The sequence below is a fragment of the Centruroides vittatus genome, unplaced genomic scaffold (assembly GCF_030686945.1).
Source record: "Centruroides vittatus isolate TY-2023 unplaced genomic scaffold, ASM3068694v2 contig_882, whole genome shotgun sequence".
In the NCBI taxonomy this organism is placed as follows: domain Eukaryota; kingdom Metazoa; phylum Arthropoda; class Arachnida; order Scorpiones; family Buthidae; genus Centruroides; species Centruroides vittatus.
In genome coordinates this window covers 3912084-3932432 of record NW_027122574.1, presented here as the reverse complement: position 1 = coordinate 3932432, position 20349 = coordinate 3912084, and the positions used below count along the sequence as shown (strand labels likewise).

Genomic DNA, 20349 nt, shown 5'->3' with positions numbered 1-20349 from the left:
GTCCTTATCTCAATCCGTAAAAGATGGCGGAGGGAAAGTGAATTCACAAATATTGACATTTAATACCATTCCAATTTAAAATATATAAATATGGAACACACGTGATTTATTAGTTATATTAAAATATATTTTAATATATAAAAAAGGTAGGTTAGTCATTGAAAGACGGAAAAATCAAGAATTGTATATATATAAACTGATTAAAGGTGTGAGGATTTTTCAAAAGGCAAAATATGTCTTAGGAATGAAACTGTGTTCATTGATTAAATGAATTTTTAATTATGATCAAATCAAGAATCTTCTGTTTTATTTTGAATGATTAAGATAAAATAATGAATCAAATAAGCTTACATGGAAATTAAATTTTTAATTTTATGAAATTTATAAAAAATGAAGATGAATTTCTCAATGAAATTATAATAATAATCTAAACAAAGTTTTCTTCGATTGTGAATAAACTTTACATGAAATGGTAAATATTTCATTATTATTTTTTTTATTAATTATTCTTGAGTTTTATTTTGCACATATTTATCATTAAATGATATATTAAACAAATTTAATACAAATTTCCTTATGGTAAGTTTGACATGTTTTTCATTACCAATATCAGAAATTTGTTGTAAATTTTTTTTTATATATCAGAAACCTTATAATTAAAAATACAAAAATTTTAATATTTCTCGCATTTTAGGAATGGCCGTAAAGTTTCTATGTATGCAGCACGATGTTAGAATTCTCTCTATTCTTTGCATATCTTCTAAACGTCTTTTAATTAATAGTTTGGCATCACTAAAACAGCTGTTTTTGAGTCTTATTGTGTAAACTGAAGTCAAAATTTTCTTTTGTGATCTCTTAAAACAATTTTTCATGCATTACTAATTCTGCACTTTGAGGAGACTGCTGCATTAAATCTATTCCTGCCATTATCTGAATTCATTGAGATCATGTCTTAAAAGATCTGATGACATGCATAGGAACTTTGTGTCTGTTCTGAACATAAATTTTCTTTGAAGATTTCTGAATTACAATGTCTGAGAAAGAAAGATTTTCTATTATATAATAAATAATGCCAAAATTGTTTTATATAGATTCACAAACTTTGCAAAAAAGTGACATGAATTTAAACATTTAATTGAAATTATACATATATATTTTTTAATTATTGGCTTATTGTCAGTGGACATTTTAAAACTGTTTTACACAATTTTGCAGAGGGATAGCCTCTAATAAAAAGGTTGTCTCAGTGAAAGAAGAATGTTTTATTACTGGTGATTGGATGTGATGGAATACTTTTAATTATGAATTTAAATATTTTTAAGCATTTTATAGTTTGAAAATGTTAGTCATGCTTTATCCTTAGAAATCACTTTTAAATGATTAAATCCAATGTGCAGAAGTTGAATGATTTCCAAAGATTCATTCTTTGAAGTTTACAAAATATTCAGGTTTTGCATTTTGGAAATACAGTAGAATTTGTTTATTATAATCACAGTTATCATCAGTTATCTAATCTCATTGGTTTTAACATGATCCCAAACATATAAGTTAAAATATACTTATAAAAGTTAATTAGTTAAAATTAAAATTATTGTAATTAGAATTTTGTTGATAGTTATTATATCCAGATGAATAGGCATTTTTAAGCTGTTTCCTCATGCTATCAGCTTTGACTTGTGACTATTATTTGAAATTATGATCAGTTATCATTATCAGTCTTAACCAGTGTTTTAAATGCTGAACATTGATCAATTTAATTATTATTTGCTCATAGTACGGTAGTCTACATTGCTGGCATTTGCATCACTTATAAGCTGGATAAATTTCTATTAATAAATAATTAATTAATCTTCAAGTTAATATTTTTAATTGTTTCAACATGATCTTTTAATATCAGAGCCAATAAAACTGGAATTTCCATCACTTGTACTCTCATTTCTTTTTTCTTAATGTTATTGGTCAGTTATCATCACCAGTAGAAAGGTCCCAAAGTGATCATAATAAGCTGTTGTACTGTACATTTAATGTCTATTTTAAACTTTACTAAAACTATCTTGTTTGTTCATTATAATAGACTTAATAATTTATTGAGCGGTTTTGAAGTGAAGAATTATTATATAAGGCCAGATTACTTATTGAGTTAGAACTTGGCTAATTAATTTTATAGATATTATATAATTTGGAGTAAAAGTAGATGATTATGCTGTCATCTTGTATTAAATTTAATTACTTTGACTATTCTGGAAGAAAAGATTAATCATCTAGATAATCTTGCCTTTTTATTTGATTATTTGATATGTAATTTTGGTGTGGTTATGTCTATATAACCATGTATGTATACACAAACCATTTGGGGGTGAAGAATTATATTTCCTACATGTACTTTCTAATTCAATATAGAAACCTTTGAAAAATGAATTTCTATAATTTTAGAATGTTTGAAGTAAGTGCCAAAAGTTTTCAGCCTAACTATGTTTCAGACATGATAGGAATAAAATAATGATAGTATCAGATAGTGCCATTTGTATGTGTACTAATAAAACAGTTTTTCCCACCATGTTGCATAAGTCTCTTGGAAATGTTCATTTTAGTTAGACTTGTTGCATTAATTTGCATCGTGTTCACCTTTTGCAGGACAATGCACATGACTGCCATTGCCAAGGCTGCTATGAAGGAGTGTGGGTTTGAGGAGCTTGACCATCCACCCTACAGCCCTGACCTGGTTCCTAGTGATTATTATCTGTTTCCAAAACTCAAATTCCAAGATGTGTTGAACTGCAAGAGACTACATTGAAAAATGACATCATTGTTTTATATCTATAACATCTAAAACAAAGTTAGGCCAGAAACTTTTGGCACCCACCATGTATATATTTAAACGTTGACTCCAGTTTGACTTGCTAAATTTGAAAATTTAATATATAATATTAAAATTATTAAAATTTTATTTTAATTTATAATAATTTTATTAATTCATTATTCAATATTTTTTACTTCTGGAATCATCTCTTTGGGAATTTGCAAGTTCACTTTGTTCAGAAAAATAAAATGATAGAGTTGAAAGTGAATGTCAAATTCATTACAGAAAAATCTGAAGTGTATGAAATGTCAAATATTTAGGTCCTATAAATGTCAAAGTTTAATTTTTGATCACATTTTATAGTGTATTACATTATTTAATTTAAATGCAATTGGTATATTTTTTAAAATGTTTATTGATTTGCTCCATATTATTTTAAATTGTGGTATTTTTTCACTTACCATCAATTCTTTTATTAAATTTTTAAAGTATTATTTACTTATTTAATATATATACACCGTATTTTACAGATATAAGATGCTACGGACTATAAGACGCACCTTAATTTTTAAGCAATTTTTAAAAAAAATACCTATAAGACGCTAGGACTATAAGACGCACCAGAATTTTGGAGGCAATTTTTCGAAGAAAAAAGTGCGTCTTATAGTCCGTAAAATACAGTATAGATATACAGGTACTCCTCACTTTACAACCGAGTTCCGTTCCGACTACTATGTCGTTAAGCGAATTGGTCGATAAGCGAGGAGCTTGTGCCGAGAATATAGGATCGTAAAATTATCCAAATTATGCAGCAAACTTCAAATTTATTCATAAAAAGACTATTATAGTACATGCAAGCCTATTATAGTATGCTTAGTGCGAATGTCACCATTTGCCACTGACCAACACTCAAGCTGAGCAAGGGGATTCCTCGAATTGCAGGTTGAAATTCGATTGGTCGTAAGTGCGAGTGGTCATTAAGCAGATAGGTCGTAAAGTGAGGAGTACCTGTATATATAAAGCTAATATTGTTCGTGTAAAAAAATTATAGCAAACTCCCACTTTATAGCAGCCTTTGATTTAGTGATTGATTTGCCACAATATATTACAATCAATACAGAAGATTTTGGTCAATATTCTGTAACCATAATGCTATTTACTGTCAATATATCAAGTCTATAAATGGTTGAAATCTTGGTAGAGTAACATTTTGTATATTAAAACAACAAATGTGGAAGTAAAAATGAACTGTTCTCTTATGTGAAAATATGCCTTAATATTTAAAAAAAATAAATCAAAATTATATTTATTGTATGTAAAAATAAAAATACTATACAGGTAAATATAATTTTCATAATGAATTAAATGGAAAAATTACAATACATAAGTATGAAAATCGGTTACATTTTTTTCCTACACATGATAATTTCAATACAGTAAAGTGTCAGTTATTCCAAATGGGACAGGACACTTTTGGATAACCAATTGCTCTTGGTAGGGAAAGAATAAAAAGATTAATACCATAAATAAAATAAAAATATTAATTTAATTCTAGTACAATAGCAAAAAAATGTTAAGATATAGAAATTTAATACATACAAATGATGATAAATAAAAGAAAAAATAGTCTAATTTATTAAAAACAAGCACTAGTCTTTCATTACAATCTACAATGTAGATACTGATGAATCTTTAAATTCAAAATAAAAAATACATAATAGTAAAAATAATAATGAGACACCTTATTACTGGTCCTGTAGAAGATTACTAACAGTTGTTACGTAAAAACTTCATAATTTCTGGAATTATTACTCTCTCAAGTTGATTTTGATTAATGACTTTTTCATATCATCAACACTATACCTATACTTTGTATTGTTTTTGAGTTATTTTTTTATAGAATATAATAACCATCATTTGATTGTTTTGAGTTATTTTTTTGTTTTTCTCTGTCATTTAATTATTAAAAACAAATTTGCATGATGATATTTTTTTTCATTTTTTTAAATTAAATTTTAAAATTACTTTAAATAATATAATTTTAAAGGATAGTCAAGTTTGGACTATTTTTCTTACATATGCATTAAATTGTATCATGTAATTGGCAAAGGTTGCTATAAAGCAAGTCTACTGTATTATATAAATTGTAACACAGAGTAGGAGTATATGACAGTGACACACATTGCCAGAGTTGAACTGTCACAGGCAGTCAGATAGATCATATAATCTTGGCTTAAGAAGAAAAATTATCCTAAGCCAGGACTTCATGTGTTTAAAGTCAATATTTATTTTTTAGTTTAACTTCAATAAAATGTATGTCTAAATAAAAAAACCTAAATATAGGATTTGATAATCTGTTTACTTTGTTTATGTAGTTGAATTTTGAAGGTATTATGATTATTTTTTGAAATCATTGAGATCAGCTCTATTGGCTATCTATAGTTTTAAATACATAAGAAGTTCTAGTATTATTATGATTTTTTAAGTGGCTGGAATCTCCAGATGAACAAAACAAATAAAGAAAGAATTATGATTTTTCAATATGTTTGTAGAATGATATCTTTGTCCATATATTTACAAAATATATATACAGTCGATTCCACTTAATTGGAACACATTGGGACTAATCCATTTTGGCCCAATTAAGTGGCTGCCCCAATTAAACAAACTAATAATAAATTCTATAATAAAATACGTAATATGTAGGTAAATAAATAAGTAGTTAAAAAATAATAATCAAGTACCTATTTTAATGTTTTATTAAACCAAAATACAGAAAATATTTGTACTATAAATTTGCCAGATTCATGATGATAGATAACTGATTTGTATAATGCTAGTGTTGTCAAATATTAGTAGTGGCGTACACAAGGGTTGACCATTTGATCTGTTCCTGATTGAACAATTTTTTCTTTCTTTCTTTTTAGTTAGAACGTGTTCTAACTAAAAAGGGAGAAAGAAAAGAGTTTGTCCAAAAGTCACCTTACGGTCTTCCTTTGAGCACAGTTTCTTTTACTTGGAGATGGGCCACTTTGGCAGGAATGTCCATAAAATCTGCCAGCTCGATGCTGGTCTCAACAATCAGATGGCTGCTGTCTGAATCTAGATGTAATTATGCACACTATCTTCCAAGGGAACTCTAGCTGTCTTCCAACTCAGTCGAGAGACCTCAAAAAATTGTCCAGTGATCTTTGTCCCTTCGCTTTTAAGGGAATTGTCTGGTACAATCCAGAGAAGGGTCAGTAACTTGCATTCAGATCATCTCAGACGAAATCCCCGTGTAATACATCTTGCTATGCTGACCACCCTCCGGAAAAACTGAACTGACCGAGCAAAAAGACAAAATCTCTTTTTCTCTGCCAACCAGTAGGCCTACATGACATTAGTGTATGTAGTGCATACATATTTTCGGATGATTACTAAAATATATTGCTAAATTCCTTTTCTGCTACTGTCCCAATTAGGCAATTAAATTATGTATTAATTTATTAGTTTGGTTTCCATTCTTTGAGATTTGGCCCAATAAAGCAGCTGCCCCGATTAACCGGTGGCTCAATTAAACGGAATCAACTGTATTATGATCATACGAATGAATCCTCTTTGGCTAGGAACTGAAATTTTTTTGATTGGTGTATGTAAATAAAAATCATATATGCACATAATTTCAGCAAACATTAAGTACTAATAAAATAAAATGAAGAGACAAGACAAATGAAAGTGAATACATTTGTTTGATTAAGAAATTTGTTATTTAGATTTAGATCAAAGTAGACTGATTATGGTCCCATTGAGTATATGTGTATTACATTGTTTAATTTAATGGGATAATAAAACCAGTCATTTGTTGCCTGACTTGTAATTAAATCAGGAATGAAAATGTTGAGTATTTTAATTTTATATAAGATATCACATCCATTTTTGTATATCCAATGACTAATGATGAATAAGAGAGATTGAATTTGTCAGTTCACAAATTTTAGTTTTTCTTCCTGGATGGTAATTTATTCTTGTAATAAGTAAACAATATTGGCTTTTAAAAAATGTAAACAGACTAATAATTAACAGAGGATTTATGTAATGTTGAAATTTGTTAATTTTGGAAAAATTTTCTTTGAATTTTGCATTATTAATGAAATACTTTGTCAATAGAAATTGGTTTATTTCTTCTTTTAATTCTTGAAAAATTAATAGAAAACTTTTTATGTAAAAAAAGAGTATTAATAGAAGACCAAATTAATTTGCCAAATTATGTCAAATCTGATTAAAATATATATATATATATATATATATATATATATATGTGTGTGTGTGTGTGTGTGTGTGTGTTAGTTATAACAGATGACAATTGGACTAGACTTAATTTGGTCATCAGTTTTGGTCACAGCTAGAATTGTGTTTTTTTGAAAATTAAGGGTTGCTAATTTATATATTTGCAATTGGATCCATAATGTGTTCCAGCTTTAGGATATAATTATTAGTGTAATAATTATTCTATCAAAAATTTACACTAAAAAATTATCTTACTTTTAATTACTATTTGTATTTTGCTTTGTTCTACTTCATTCATTGTATTTTATGTACTGTACTTTAATCAGGATTTTACTGATAGTGAGGGGAAGGAAATCTAATATGGCAAGACTTCTTATTGTAATTCAAAATTGTTAATATAAAAATATAAGTTCTTTGAAAGAACTTATATTTTTATATTAACTATGTGGATTTTGTATTGTTGTAAAATTATTTTTTTGGATTAATAATTCAAAATTTAATTATTTTGAAAATTTATTTTGAATATTACAGCACACAAAATACAAATTCAATGGCAGTCAACTTTCAACTGATAAACACACCTTATATTGTCACCAGTTCTCCTATATATGATTCAGAATATGATTAAACCTCATATTCAATAATAAAAATATTAATAAATTACAGAATTTTAACATTATTGATGCATAACTATCTGAAGATGAATATGCAAAATGTTTTAAAGAATATTATATAGTAAATGACAAAGTGCATATTAACATAAGAGAGAATTTTACAAGCATGCACATAGCAGGTTTCATTGTAGTTATTGAATGAGGAAAATGTATTTTTGATTTTGGGACTTTATTACGTGTAAGGAATTTTGATTTTCTTATGTGAAATCATGTTAGTTTTTTGGATATCTAGTGGATAAAATATTGAGAAATATTTTAGCACTTGCCAGGTGATTTATTTAAATCATCTAATTTACATAATCTATGTTTACTGCCAAACTCTACACTTTCCATTATTTACTGATAATTCTTTGTTTATCTTGATCCAGTCTTAATCTCAAATTTTTGATAAATGACAATTGCACCATTACCTGCTTTATTGGAGCATAAAAAAACAGTTTCTTAAAAGTTTCTAGTACTTTTGAGCTTTCTCAGTTCATTTTCAGGCATACAAAAACAATGTTATGAAGTCACTATATAAAACTGCTGACTCTGGCTCCTCAGTTAAATGTCTGGATCAAGTTCTTTTACTAAACTCAATATATATGCTCAATGTGTAAGGTAAATGTTATCATAGTAGCCAGAAAAAACCTTTTTGTATGCCAAAATGGGTGTTTTGTGGATTATTTAGAAAGAAACATTTATTGTTTATGGATATTTTTTAATTGGACTGAAATTTCTAAATAAAATCTTTATTTATAATATTTCTATTCAATGTTATTGAAAATGTGTAAATTTTTGTAAAATAATCGTAATTTCCCACTTGTCAAAGTCAGGTTTCTAAGTTAAATTCTTGTCATCATTTCCTGAGAGATTCTTTATATGTGCAAAAGTTGTTTTCTTTTAATTTTTTTGAAACTTTTAGTTAATCTAAAATATTTTATATGCATTTCATTAAAAATATGTACAAAAGTCTTTAAAAATGGAAAAATTTCAAAAAAAAATAATAGATTTACAAAAAAATTAAATTTTTTTCAGTACTAGAAATTAAACTACTAATATTTAATTTAATACAAAATATGAGAAATCTAAAGATGGTTTAATTTAAAGTATTATTAAACCTTAAGAATTTTAAAATTAAATATACCAAATCTTTACTACAAAAAGATTAATATGCTTTAAAATAATTTCAATATTATCATCAGCTGTATACATAAAAAATGTTGTTGTGATACAGAGGTCTATTTATTGTAGGTATAAAATGTTTTTCAAGCTTTCCTTCAGGTACAATGTTTAAACTGTCAACACTGTCTAGCAAGCAATTATACAAATTAAATTTTTTAATTCAAAAACTATTGAATTATAACTCAAAATAATGAAGTTGAAAGGGAATATAGAATCAAATGTGAATAAAATTTTTTATTAAACAACTGAAACATATTCATTCTGAAACTCGGTACTCAAAATGACAGGATAGTTTTGTTATTTGAATCAAAAGTTAGTTCATTTTGTTGCAGGCAAAGATTAAATAAAATTCACTCTTCACTTATTGCTGATGAACTGACCCATGACAAGTGAACAAATTGATTTCTTGAATTCTTGTTACAACTAAAGTTGATATAGTAGTGTTTCTCAACTTTTCTGATGTTGTGAAACACCATTTGTACACTTTTTATTATACAGATCATTAGCATCAATATATTCAAAAATCAATAAGCAATTCTATGTTTATTATTTTCACAAAACAATACAGCAATAAAATAATAATCTTTATTGTATTGAATAAAATAGTAAACATGAAATTGTCTATGAATAAAGTAATATGTTATAGTACATTGGAGTAAATTTGCAATAAAAACTATAATTTTTTTGAACACTTGGGGTAAGTTTATGGAACATGGGCTAAGATCCATTGTGATATAACTTTGATATAGTGCCAAACTAAATAGTACCATTTTCATAAAGTTGGTGAATACTTGTGAACACTCTTTTCCTGCTAATATTGAATGCAGGAACTTTCAATAGCTGTGAAATATTAAATGTATGATTTTGCATTGCAAACAGCATTGTTATTGCCAAATTATGCAACTTTCAAACTGATAACTAGTTTGTAGACTTCATTACGTATAACTTTGTTTAAAGTTTCTCAGTTTTGCATCACATTCAATTTTAGTCTCACCTTTGGAGAAACAAATGATGCTAAAATCAAAGTTTGACTATTATATTTTTTACTTGAGCCAATTTGGTAAATGAATGTAATTTCATGTGTATTCAACAAACATCTGTTAAATCATGCAGTAAATAAATTTGATAAAATTAATTTTTAAAATCATATGAAACATGTCCATTATATATTTAAGATAGATTTGTATTCTCTCTCTCACTGCCTCTGACTTTCAAACCTTGTAAATTGTTATACTTTTGAATGTATTTATGATATTAAATTATATAATAATGTAGGAAAAAGTTGATTATTGTAATCATTAATGATGATGATTACGGTAATCAACTTATCATAGATGAGTGTAATGATGGTTTTGTTATAGAATGAAAGTAACTCAAATGAATTTGTTGTTATTATGTAGTAATGATAGCACATTGTATAAGGACAGCTGAAATGATCCTGATGATGATAGGTTAAGAAAACATTATATGAAATTAACAGTTTATCATTGATAGTTAAATTGATAAAGATTAAGAACAAATTATGTATTATTACTATTAAAATGTATGTTTAATTCTGTGTTGTCATTGTTTTATTGAGTAAATGATAAAACTGTTGAGTTTAGAATTTGTATTTTTTAAATGAAAGATTATGCATTAAATATAAGAAGTTGAATATATTAATTTTAATATGAAATCTTTAATTTTTTTCAGTTACTTTTAAATTTATCTATGAATTAATATAAAATATCTTATAAATAAATATTACCCATCTTCATTAGGAAAATTTTTTTTATAGTCATGTTAATAATTTTTTCTGTATATTTAAAAAAGACGTAAGATTATAAATTAACTTTTAAATTTGTAATTAAATGTGATAATGCATTTTCTTTGCAGAAATGGCTTCTAAACGTTCTGCATCTCAAGATTCATCATCCAGTCAACCTCCATCCAAAAAAGTTCATTTTGAACCATGCAGAATTGGACCAGTTTCCACATTGGTACATCTTTTATTTACTAATAGTTAAAAGAATATACAATTTTAATGTGCTGATACATATGATTTCATATTAAATTAAATAGGTTTACATTGAACAAAAAGTCAGGCATTTGCAGGTTTACAGAAGCCAAAGTATTTAAGGATAAAGTATTTTTCAAGACTTTTCTTCTCAGCATCAGATTCTCATCCTGTTGAGGATTTGAGGAAGCCGAGATGAAAGGTCTTGAAAAAAATTTTTTATTATTAAATACCTCAGCTCCCGTAGTCCTGAAGTGCTTGATTTCTGTCCGTCTACAATTTTAATTTATTGAAAATACACATAACTACAACCAAGCCTAAATCTGTTAACAATCAGTTAGCTCGTAATATTATCAAATATCTAAAGCTGAATTTTATTTGGCTAGCTTTTAGTTAGATATTAACACTAATATTAGTTATCAATTAATTTGGACTAAAGTTAGGCAGTTAGACCATTATCTTTTGCTAATATTAATAATTCACATTTAGTTATTAAACTTAATTTACATTATTATTAATATACAAATTATTAAATTTAATTTACATTAAGTTTAATAATTTGGAAGAAAAGATTGATTTAGATTGGGGTTAAAACCCACATCTTTCACATACTTTTCAGATAATGCATCTGATATAAGATGCATTATCTGAAAAGTATGTAAAAGATGTGGCTTTTGTGGGTGTGTAAAAGATGTAAAAGAATTCATAATCTAAATATAAGATGGCATTACAAATGCCATCTTATGTTTAGATTAACAATTAGAAATTAATTTTGAATTAAATTAAATAATTTAGAAAATTCTGAAAGAAAAGATTGATCAAGAGTGGAATTTAAACTTATGATGTATTTTGATATATTTTGTGTATTAAAATAATAATTTAAAATATACACTCTTCTAATGGAGTTGGTGATTACATGTTTATTATGATTGCATATGATTGTGGCTGAAACAATGTCATTCTCCATGCAGACATCTGATCATTGTAATACATCATGAAGGCATTTCCTATCCTCAAGCCTGTTCTCTAGTTGTCTTCATGATGTCATATGTCTACACGAAGAACGACATTATTTTGATTATTGGTGATTCTAACAAATAGAGTGGTGTTTAATTTCAGAATAGCAGATTCAAACAGGAAAAATTTATGTACATAGACATTGAGTGATGTCTTATATGTTGTTAATGCAGATATAGGTTCACATTATTTGAAAGAAGGCAAGAAATATAGTGAATGCAAATTATATCATGCTAACCAGATTTTAAGAAAAAATTTGGTTGTTATTATTATTATTATTATTATTATTATTAGATTGTGTTTTGTAATCTTATTATTTATAATGAAAATTCAATAATAATAATTGTAAAGAATTGCAATTGTATTTGATATTGCTGGAAGTTCAGAAAAATGCAAACACATTCATACATTGTAAAAAATTTTTTATATTAGTGTTTAAGTTTTTATGTGAGAAAAATTCTGCTATTTAAGTTAATGTAATTTTTTACATTTTTATTCTAATTTTGTTGTGAGATCTCCATGTTAGGTTATGTGATTTTGAAGCATGCCATTTGTGACTGTTAAGATTTTATTAAGTTTATTTTGGTTATTTGATCATTTTATTAATTTTTCCAGGAATGTATTACTAAGCTTTGTTCTTAGATCATATTGGAATAATTTTTTTGTTGTGAATTAGATTTTAATTTTAAATTATGCTTGATGAAAGTAAAAAAAAGCATCACTCAAAAGAAATGTTATTTCTTTAGTATCATACATTTCAAAAAGTTTAAATGAAGCCATGAAAACAATCAAAGAAAATTAGAATTGCTCTTGCTGCTGGATCTTCCATTTCTTCAAATTTGACTTATATGTTAGCGTTTGGAATGTAACTCTTCCTTCACATACTGGTTTTTTGTCTAGTATAACATAATTCTGTACTACATGAGATTTTACATGAACGTAACTAGTGTGTTATGTGAGAATGAGTTCCGGTATACCTCCCATCTCACTGAGAATGATCATTATCAATCGCCAAAAGTTGAGAATACACGAATATTTTGACTTTTATTGTCATGATTCCTGATACCAGTTAGGATAAAACTATTCCACCTCCTAACTCGCAAATTTGTCCTCTCAAGTGGAAATATATAAATAAATTCTACTGGAAATTTAGGAGGGAGTAAATTGAAATATCAATAATGTGGGATACATGGGCTGACGATGGAGTTAGATACTAATTAAATTAAACAATAATAATTAAAGGATATATTTATTAAGTGTGAATGAACAAATTTATAATACAAATGAATTAAATTCTAAATAAAAATGATTCTAAAAGGAAATAAATTTGAATAACTATGAGAGAGAGTTTACAATAAATTTTATATTATCTGTGGTACAAATATACTTGATGTTGAACATTGAAATTCTTGGAACGAGACATTAATTTAAATATGCTTTTTACTGCCTTATCTTGTCTCTGTGGGAGAATGAGTGAGAGAGCCAGAGAATCGGCATCACATGAGTAGAGAGCTGGGGAGATGGAACAAGAGCAAGAGAATTGGCAAGAGTGTGTTTGGAGGTGACACCTCATCTTTTATATGAAAACTTCATCCAATTGGATTATTGGAAATAAGCTCCCCAGGCTTTCGATGCATGATGGAAGTCCGGCGGACGGCCTTATGGATAGTGTGTGAGAAATCTCACACTAATTATTACTTTTGGAGGAACTGAGTAGTTTTCCTCACTTTTTCAACTTTGAAAATTTCATAAGATAGATAAAATTTCTATCAAATAAATTTAATAATTATTTTAACAAAATTTGTTAAAAATAATCTCTCAACTCCAGATTCTCAGTTATATGAGGTTACCAGTATTTAAAATTGGGTTTGAACTTTTAAATGAATTAAGTTACATTGATATTGAATATGTTGGGAAGTCATTGAAATCATTTATTTTAAAATGATTATCACACACACACACATATATATAATTTTAAGAGATAAAATGTTGTTGAATCATTTCCTCAATGTAAATAATTTTCTCTGTCAACAAAAATAGTAGATACTTAAATTAGTATCCTTCATCAATACAGGACTTGTATTGATGAATGATAAACTTTTATAATGCTTTTTGATGATACAGTATTTGATATTGTGTCATCAAAAAATGTTACTTAAATTAATTAATACATTAAAATAGCTACTATTTTTGTTGAAAGAGAAAATTAGTTTCTTTCAGGTTTACCTGAAAGAAACTAATTTTCTCACTAACCTGATTTTTAACATCCTAACTAACATCCACTAACCTGATTTTTAATTGAAACCAAATGATCTACCAGATTAATCTGATAGATCATTTGGCTTTAATGTTTTATCTCTGTCTACACAATGTACATTATGGCAGGAGTGCAGAATATGTCCAATTGCATGAAGAGGGTTTAGGGGAAAATTAAAGCAGTTCCAGGGAAATTTGCAATATAAAAATAATATGACAACAGCTGCGAAAACATTACAATAAAATGGAGTAGTGTCTTGGCTAAGCTTATAGACATTAATTGGGAAAATATGTCAAAACACAGGAAAACACTATGTTTAAAAAGCAAAATTGGAATGTTGTTTACTCTGTTTCTAATCAGTTTGGTTTGCTTGTTGCATCACTGCTACTTAATTGTTATGCACTTGCAGTGAGGATGAATTAGTCTTGCTTAGTGGCAGTTTCAGTTTTTCATAAAAACTGAAAAAGAACTGAAGAAACCCTTTTTCCAAATTCTTTTGATACTATTTAGTGACTAAAGTTTCAAGTCAGTTCAGATTAATACAAAACATTCACTATTTTCCCCACAGAAAGTTTGCAAATTAATAAATTGCATTTAAAAACTTTTTCTAAATTGTCTTGATTAAATAAGCAACAAATGATGATGAAAGGATTAAAGAGTTTAATTTTTCAATTGAGATTTAAATATTTTTTTGGAACTACAAATACTACTGTCAGAATCCATACAATAAATTGAAACACAAGAATTGACAACATGTTGCAATGGTTCTTTTCTTTCAGTCATTCAGAAAATATTTAAAGTTATTTGGAGTTCTATAATCCAGTGGATATTTTTAAATGTTGGTAACACAATCTTTTAGAACATGTTATTGATTTTTAGAAACATGATAGAAATTTTTTCAAAGTGATGTTTAATATTACATTATTAATAGTAAATTGATATATTACAACCACATATCTACAAGTTCATATTGGTTGAGGACTTACTGTATTTATTATTTTCACATTATAAGACAAGGCAAATAATCAAAGCTAACAGAGTAAAAAAATAGATATAAATTTTAAATAAAAAATAATTAATAAATTTTTATAATTTTTTTTTATAGGAAGAAATGGACATGAAAGTACTACAATTTCAAAACAAAAAATTATCAGAACGTTTGGAACAAAGACAGCGTCAAGAATCTGAATTACGGCAAAGAATTGAACAATTAGAAAAACGACAGACAAGCGATGAAGCTGTTCTTTGTGTTGTCAATAGATACTGGAATCAGGTGAATTTCCATAGTTCATTTAAGTATCATATTTAAATCAAGGCATTTATGGATTTGAGTTGAAAGCACTTTTGAATGGAATCAGAGTTGGTATATTTTTACAATCTTGGGTTTTGATTTCTTAAAACTTGAGTAAATACTATTTTAATAATTTCATACCATGTGATATTCTCTTAGTCTTAAGAGTAATTTTTTCACTACACCTAAATGTTGTACTATATCAATTGGATGGCTGCACTAAGGTCAACATTAGTGAGGTCGAGGCCAAAGTTTTAAACGTGAAAACGTGTACGCTGGACGTTGGGCGCCACTTTCCCGTAAGCCTAGAAGTTTGACAATGGCATTTGGAAAGTCAGTGGAATCATGCTCGACATTCCAAATGCCATTGTCAAACTTCTAGGCTTACAGGAAAGCGGTGCCAAACATCCGACATACACGTTTTTGCATTTAAAACTTCGGCCTCAACCTTGCTACTGATATGATGGCCAAATGAGGAACCTAGAACCTTGAGGTTTCTATGGAGACGTGAACTGGCCCTGAGTGGAAACAAAGTGTGATTTCTGTTCTTAATATTACTATTAAAACAAATATTGAATTTTTATTATTGTAATATCATTAAATATGGAAAATAAAGGAAAAAAGCCATGAAAATGTAGCAACATTTAACGTATAGTTAAATACAGGTTATAAGTTTAAAAAGTCTGATGATTCAGTTGGTGATGAAATGTTTAATAGTACTGTTTACCATTATTAATATATATGGAACCATTATCAGAGAGTTAGAGACTTGAGAAGGAGTTGTTCAAGGGTTTAGTGAGGGGTCCCAAACTTTTTCCGTTTACAAGGATTCCTCGACCTTTTCCCAACCATCTCCTTTTTTCACTAATACAATTAATAATAAAAATAATAAATAAATAAATAAATCTGGTGAGCCAGTTTAATCCACATACCATTTTCATAGAAAAGACATATTTACAGTGTACAGACTTACAACATTCTGAACTGTCAGAAACAACTTATTCCATTGGATTAATAATTTTTTAATGAACTGTTTTCAGTTTACCCCGAAAATATCTTAACAACTGGAAGTTGATATTGGTTACTTTGGGGATTCCTAGTTTAATGTATGAACTCCATAGCCCAAATTTGTATTTAGATGTAATAATAAAATTTATTTTTTTGATTATATCTAAATCAGATGATATGCCTTATAAATAATCAAGATAAACTTTTTTGTTGTGTGTGTGTGTATTTTATAAGCATACATGCTACTAGCCAGGTACACTGAAATATTGATCAAATATTGACCAATATAGGCTCAAATTTGATCTAGACCTTTGTGATTTCTTGCAAGGATAATATTGGTTGATGTTTTATTTCTTATCTGTCAGCTATATTAGCTTAAATCAGTTGTCAAAGAAACTCAATTTTTTTTAAAGTTCATTTTAAGTATTAAATGAACTTGTAACAAGAGTGATTTATAAAAATTATTTATAGTATATTATCAATATTGATTGTAATTTTAGACTTAAGATCTTGTAACTTAGCTTAAGTAATTAATAAATTTAAAATGACTTTCTTTTTTTTATAATAGCTGAATGAAGATCTAAGAATTTTATTACAGAGATTTGATGCAGAAACTTCAGATGAATCTGAAAAGAAAAGTATGATTGTTCATTGTCTTTTTTCTTATTTTTTTCATAATGGTCTTTAAAAGAATATAATTTTAAATAATCAAACATCCATAAATAATTGTAGGTTATATTACTGCAACAATTTTTTAAAATACACTCAAGATTAAATTGTTTTCAACATTGTACTGTTTGTCATAAATTAACAGTTTCCAATGTTGCTGAAACTCAGTCTGCAATAATAAATAATCTCAAAGACAAGAAGTTTACATGCATATTATACATTGATATTTCTGAAGCCTTTGACTCTTCACATGGCTTTTTTTCTTTATCACATGGCTCAACAATTATTTTTTGCTTTGTTTTTTCAAAGTTAAACTCAAAGATTTTTGTTTTTGCGATTTTAATCTGATATATGGTATTTCTCAAGGATCTGAATTGAATAGTCTTTTCTTTATAACTTATTCTAATTTCATTATGCCATGCTTAAAATTGAACATATTTGCCTATGTTGAAAATAGCAAAATCCTAAATCATGCTCCAAACATTTTATAACATAATCTTAATACTTTAATTCATTCGTTCAAAACATTTAATCTTAGAAATTAATCTTACAAAAACTATTGCTAAGCATTTTTTTATGTAATCCCTCTTTTCTAATTTTATCAATCAATGCATCATCAAATACATGAATTTTGTCAATGATTTTGGAATTGTCTTTGATCAAAAATTTGCTTTTATGTTCCACATTGACACAATTCTCAAGAGCCTTACAATTTATAGGCATTCTATAGTGTTATTGTCATTTTAAATTTCAAGATCTGTTTTAAGATCATTATTTTTTGCCAACTTTCAATATGTTGATTACTGTTTGTCTTTTTGGACCTCAGCCACATTCTTTCACAGAAGGTACAATCTGAACTTCACAAAGGCTATGTACTGTACTTTTCAATAAATTAAGCCATCTGCTTACCATTGATTCAGGAAAAGCAGACTGTACTTGATTTGGTTTACCTTCTTTTAGTTATCATATTTTATATTTTAACTGTATTTTGTTTTTAAAATTTTTAAAATAATTATCCAGTAAATTCTTTCTATCGGTTGACTACGTTGGTTCAGCCTTTGTCTGCCAGGATGAGATCGTGGCAGAACAAATTGCACCGAATTCTTCCATCTTTACTGCAGAGTTGCAGGCTATTTACCTAGCCTTAAAATATATAATTAGGAAAGGTCATCGTCGCTGTGTTATTTACACTGACTCAGTTAGTGCACTTCAGGCTTTGATCTCACATGAACCTAGTTCTCACTCTATAGTGATTAAAATTCGCAAACTGTTTTGCCATCTTATTGTAAGTAATATTTTTGTAAAATTTTGTTGGGTCCCAGGCCATGTAGGTATAAGAGGGAATGAAGAAGCTGACGCAGCTGCAAAGTCAGCAAGTCCTTCTCAGCATACAATGTTTATTGAAGGAGGTGACTTGAAGCTGGTCGTTAAAAAACGACTAGCAGAGAGATGGCAAAATGTGTGGAACGAACAAGTCCACAATAAACTTTATGAGATCAAACCTATAATAGAAAATTGGACACACAACAAACGGTATGATAGGAGATCTGAAGTCATTCTTACTTGTCTGAGGATTGGACATACTCGGCTTACTCATCAATACCTTTTGAAGGGTGATGACCAACCAGTATGCCAGTATTGCATTTGTACTTTAAGTGTTAAACACATATTTTGCAACTGTGTTGCTTTTGACCAGAGTCGCAGACAGCATTTCGAAAATGCAAATTTGAGAGAGATTTTGGGCCAGAGGCCAAATCTTGATAAGATACTGAACTTTTTGAAAGTTATAAATATTAATAAAGAGATTTGAGTTAACCAATTTATTTATTTATTTATTTATTATATACTTATATTTGTTTTGTTCTGTTTACTTGTACTTGTTTGTTTTTGTGTTATATTACTATTTTTATATATATTTAGCTTTGTTTTATTTTACTATTTGGCATGGCGCAGCATAGCCTATATGGCTCTTGTGCCAAAAAACTCAAACCAACCAACCAACCAACCTTTCTATCCCAGCTAAGAACAACATGCAACTCATTATGCATTGCTCTGCCTGATTTCAAACTTATTGTTTCTAGGTGCTAAGTTTTTTTTTAATCTTGCCTTATCTTCTTTAGCTGGGCTTGAAGATCTTTTTTGATTTTATTGTTTTTAAGCATTATTTAAAAAGTTTTTATATTTATATTCTTAATACCTTTTTTTATGTATTTTATTTTTTATTGTTTTTTATCAAGTTTTTTTTTGGTCTTCTTTTGTTCCTTTTTATATAATGTTTGTATTTCATATTGTTTTGCAGAATAATTGTTTGCTTTGTATTTTGCCTTGTTATGTGGGAGTTAGAAATCTCTTGTCAATGACATTACTTATATAGGTGCAATAAATAAAAATAAATATACATCTTGTTACATACTCAATGCAAGAGAAATAATGGGTGGTGGATTAATCATTGAGGATAATTATCCTCAATGATTAATGAAAAATTAAGAAATAAAATTATTTTTGAAAGATTAAAGCATTCCAATTGTAGAACCTTTGTGATTTTGATTGTAATTTGAACATATATACCAATGGTGGCCAAAGTGCAGCTTATGAGCCACACATAGCTCTTGAACATCTATAGTACAACTTTTTGTTCAGATATTCTGAACTAAAAGCTTAGATGACATAACTATACCTTTTCAAAAATGATAAAAATATTGTTAGAAGGGCTAAATCACATGACATTAATATCTGTGCAGTAATTAAACTTAATCTAGATAACAACACCAAGGTATACTATTGTCACAGTGTCATTATTGTCATATGTTGCATTTACTATATCATCATTTCTTATTGATGTTTATTCCTTAAATTTAGAGCATATCTAGTTAGGTATTTTTTATACATTTGTAAATAAATATTAACTCAAAATATATAAGTCATATAACACTACACTTTTGGAATAATTCTTTGATTTTTTAAAATTATTTAATTATATAATTTGGAATTAGAGATAGATACTGTTGCCATATCATATTGAATTTTATAATTAGAAAATAATTAAATTTAGAATATATAGCAAAAAAGATCTACTTAAAAACAGAATTTGAAACATGCATCTTCTGCACACCAGGTAAGTATGTTGTTAATGCCATCTGGATTACTGCTCCAATTTTCAATTTCTTCATGACTTGGATTTCATTCATTTGATATTTTCTTGTA

General features: G+C 27.4%; 1 protein-coding gene across 1 annotated transcript in view; it reads left to right on the top strand.

Moving 5' to 3' along the window:
* Bre1 (E3 ubiquitin-protein ligase Bre1) overlaps positions 1-20349 on the top strand; it is a 78086-nt gene continuing 57737 nt past the window's right edge. Inside the window, exons 1-4 of the mRNA XM_067280294.1 lie at positions 1-472; positions 10783-10886; positions 15283-15450; positions 17045-17114. Coding sequence (XP_067136395.1) covers positions 10785-10886; positions 15283-15450; positions 17045-17114 — 340 coding nt within the window. The 5' untranslated portion in view covers positions 1-472; positions 10783-10784. The remainder of the gene's footprint in view (positions 473-10782; positions 10887-15282; positions 15451-17044; positions 17115-20349) is intronic.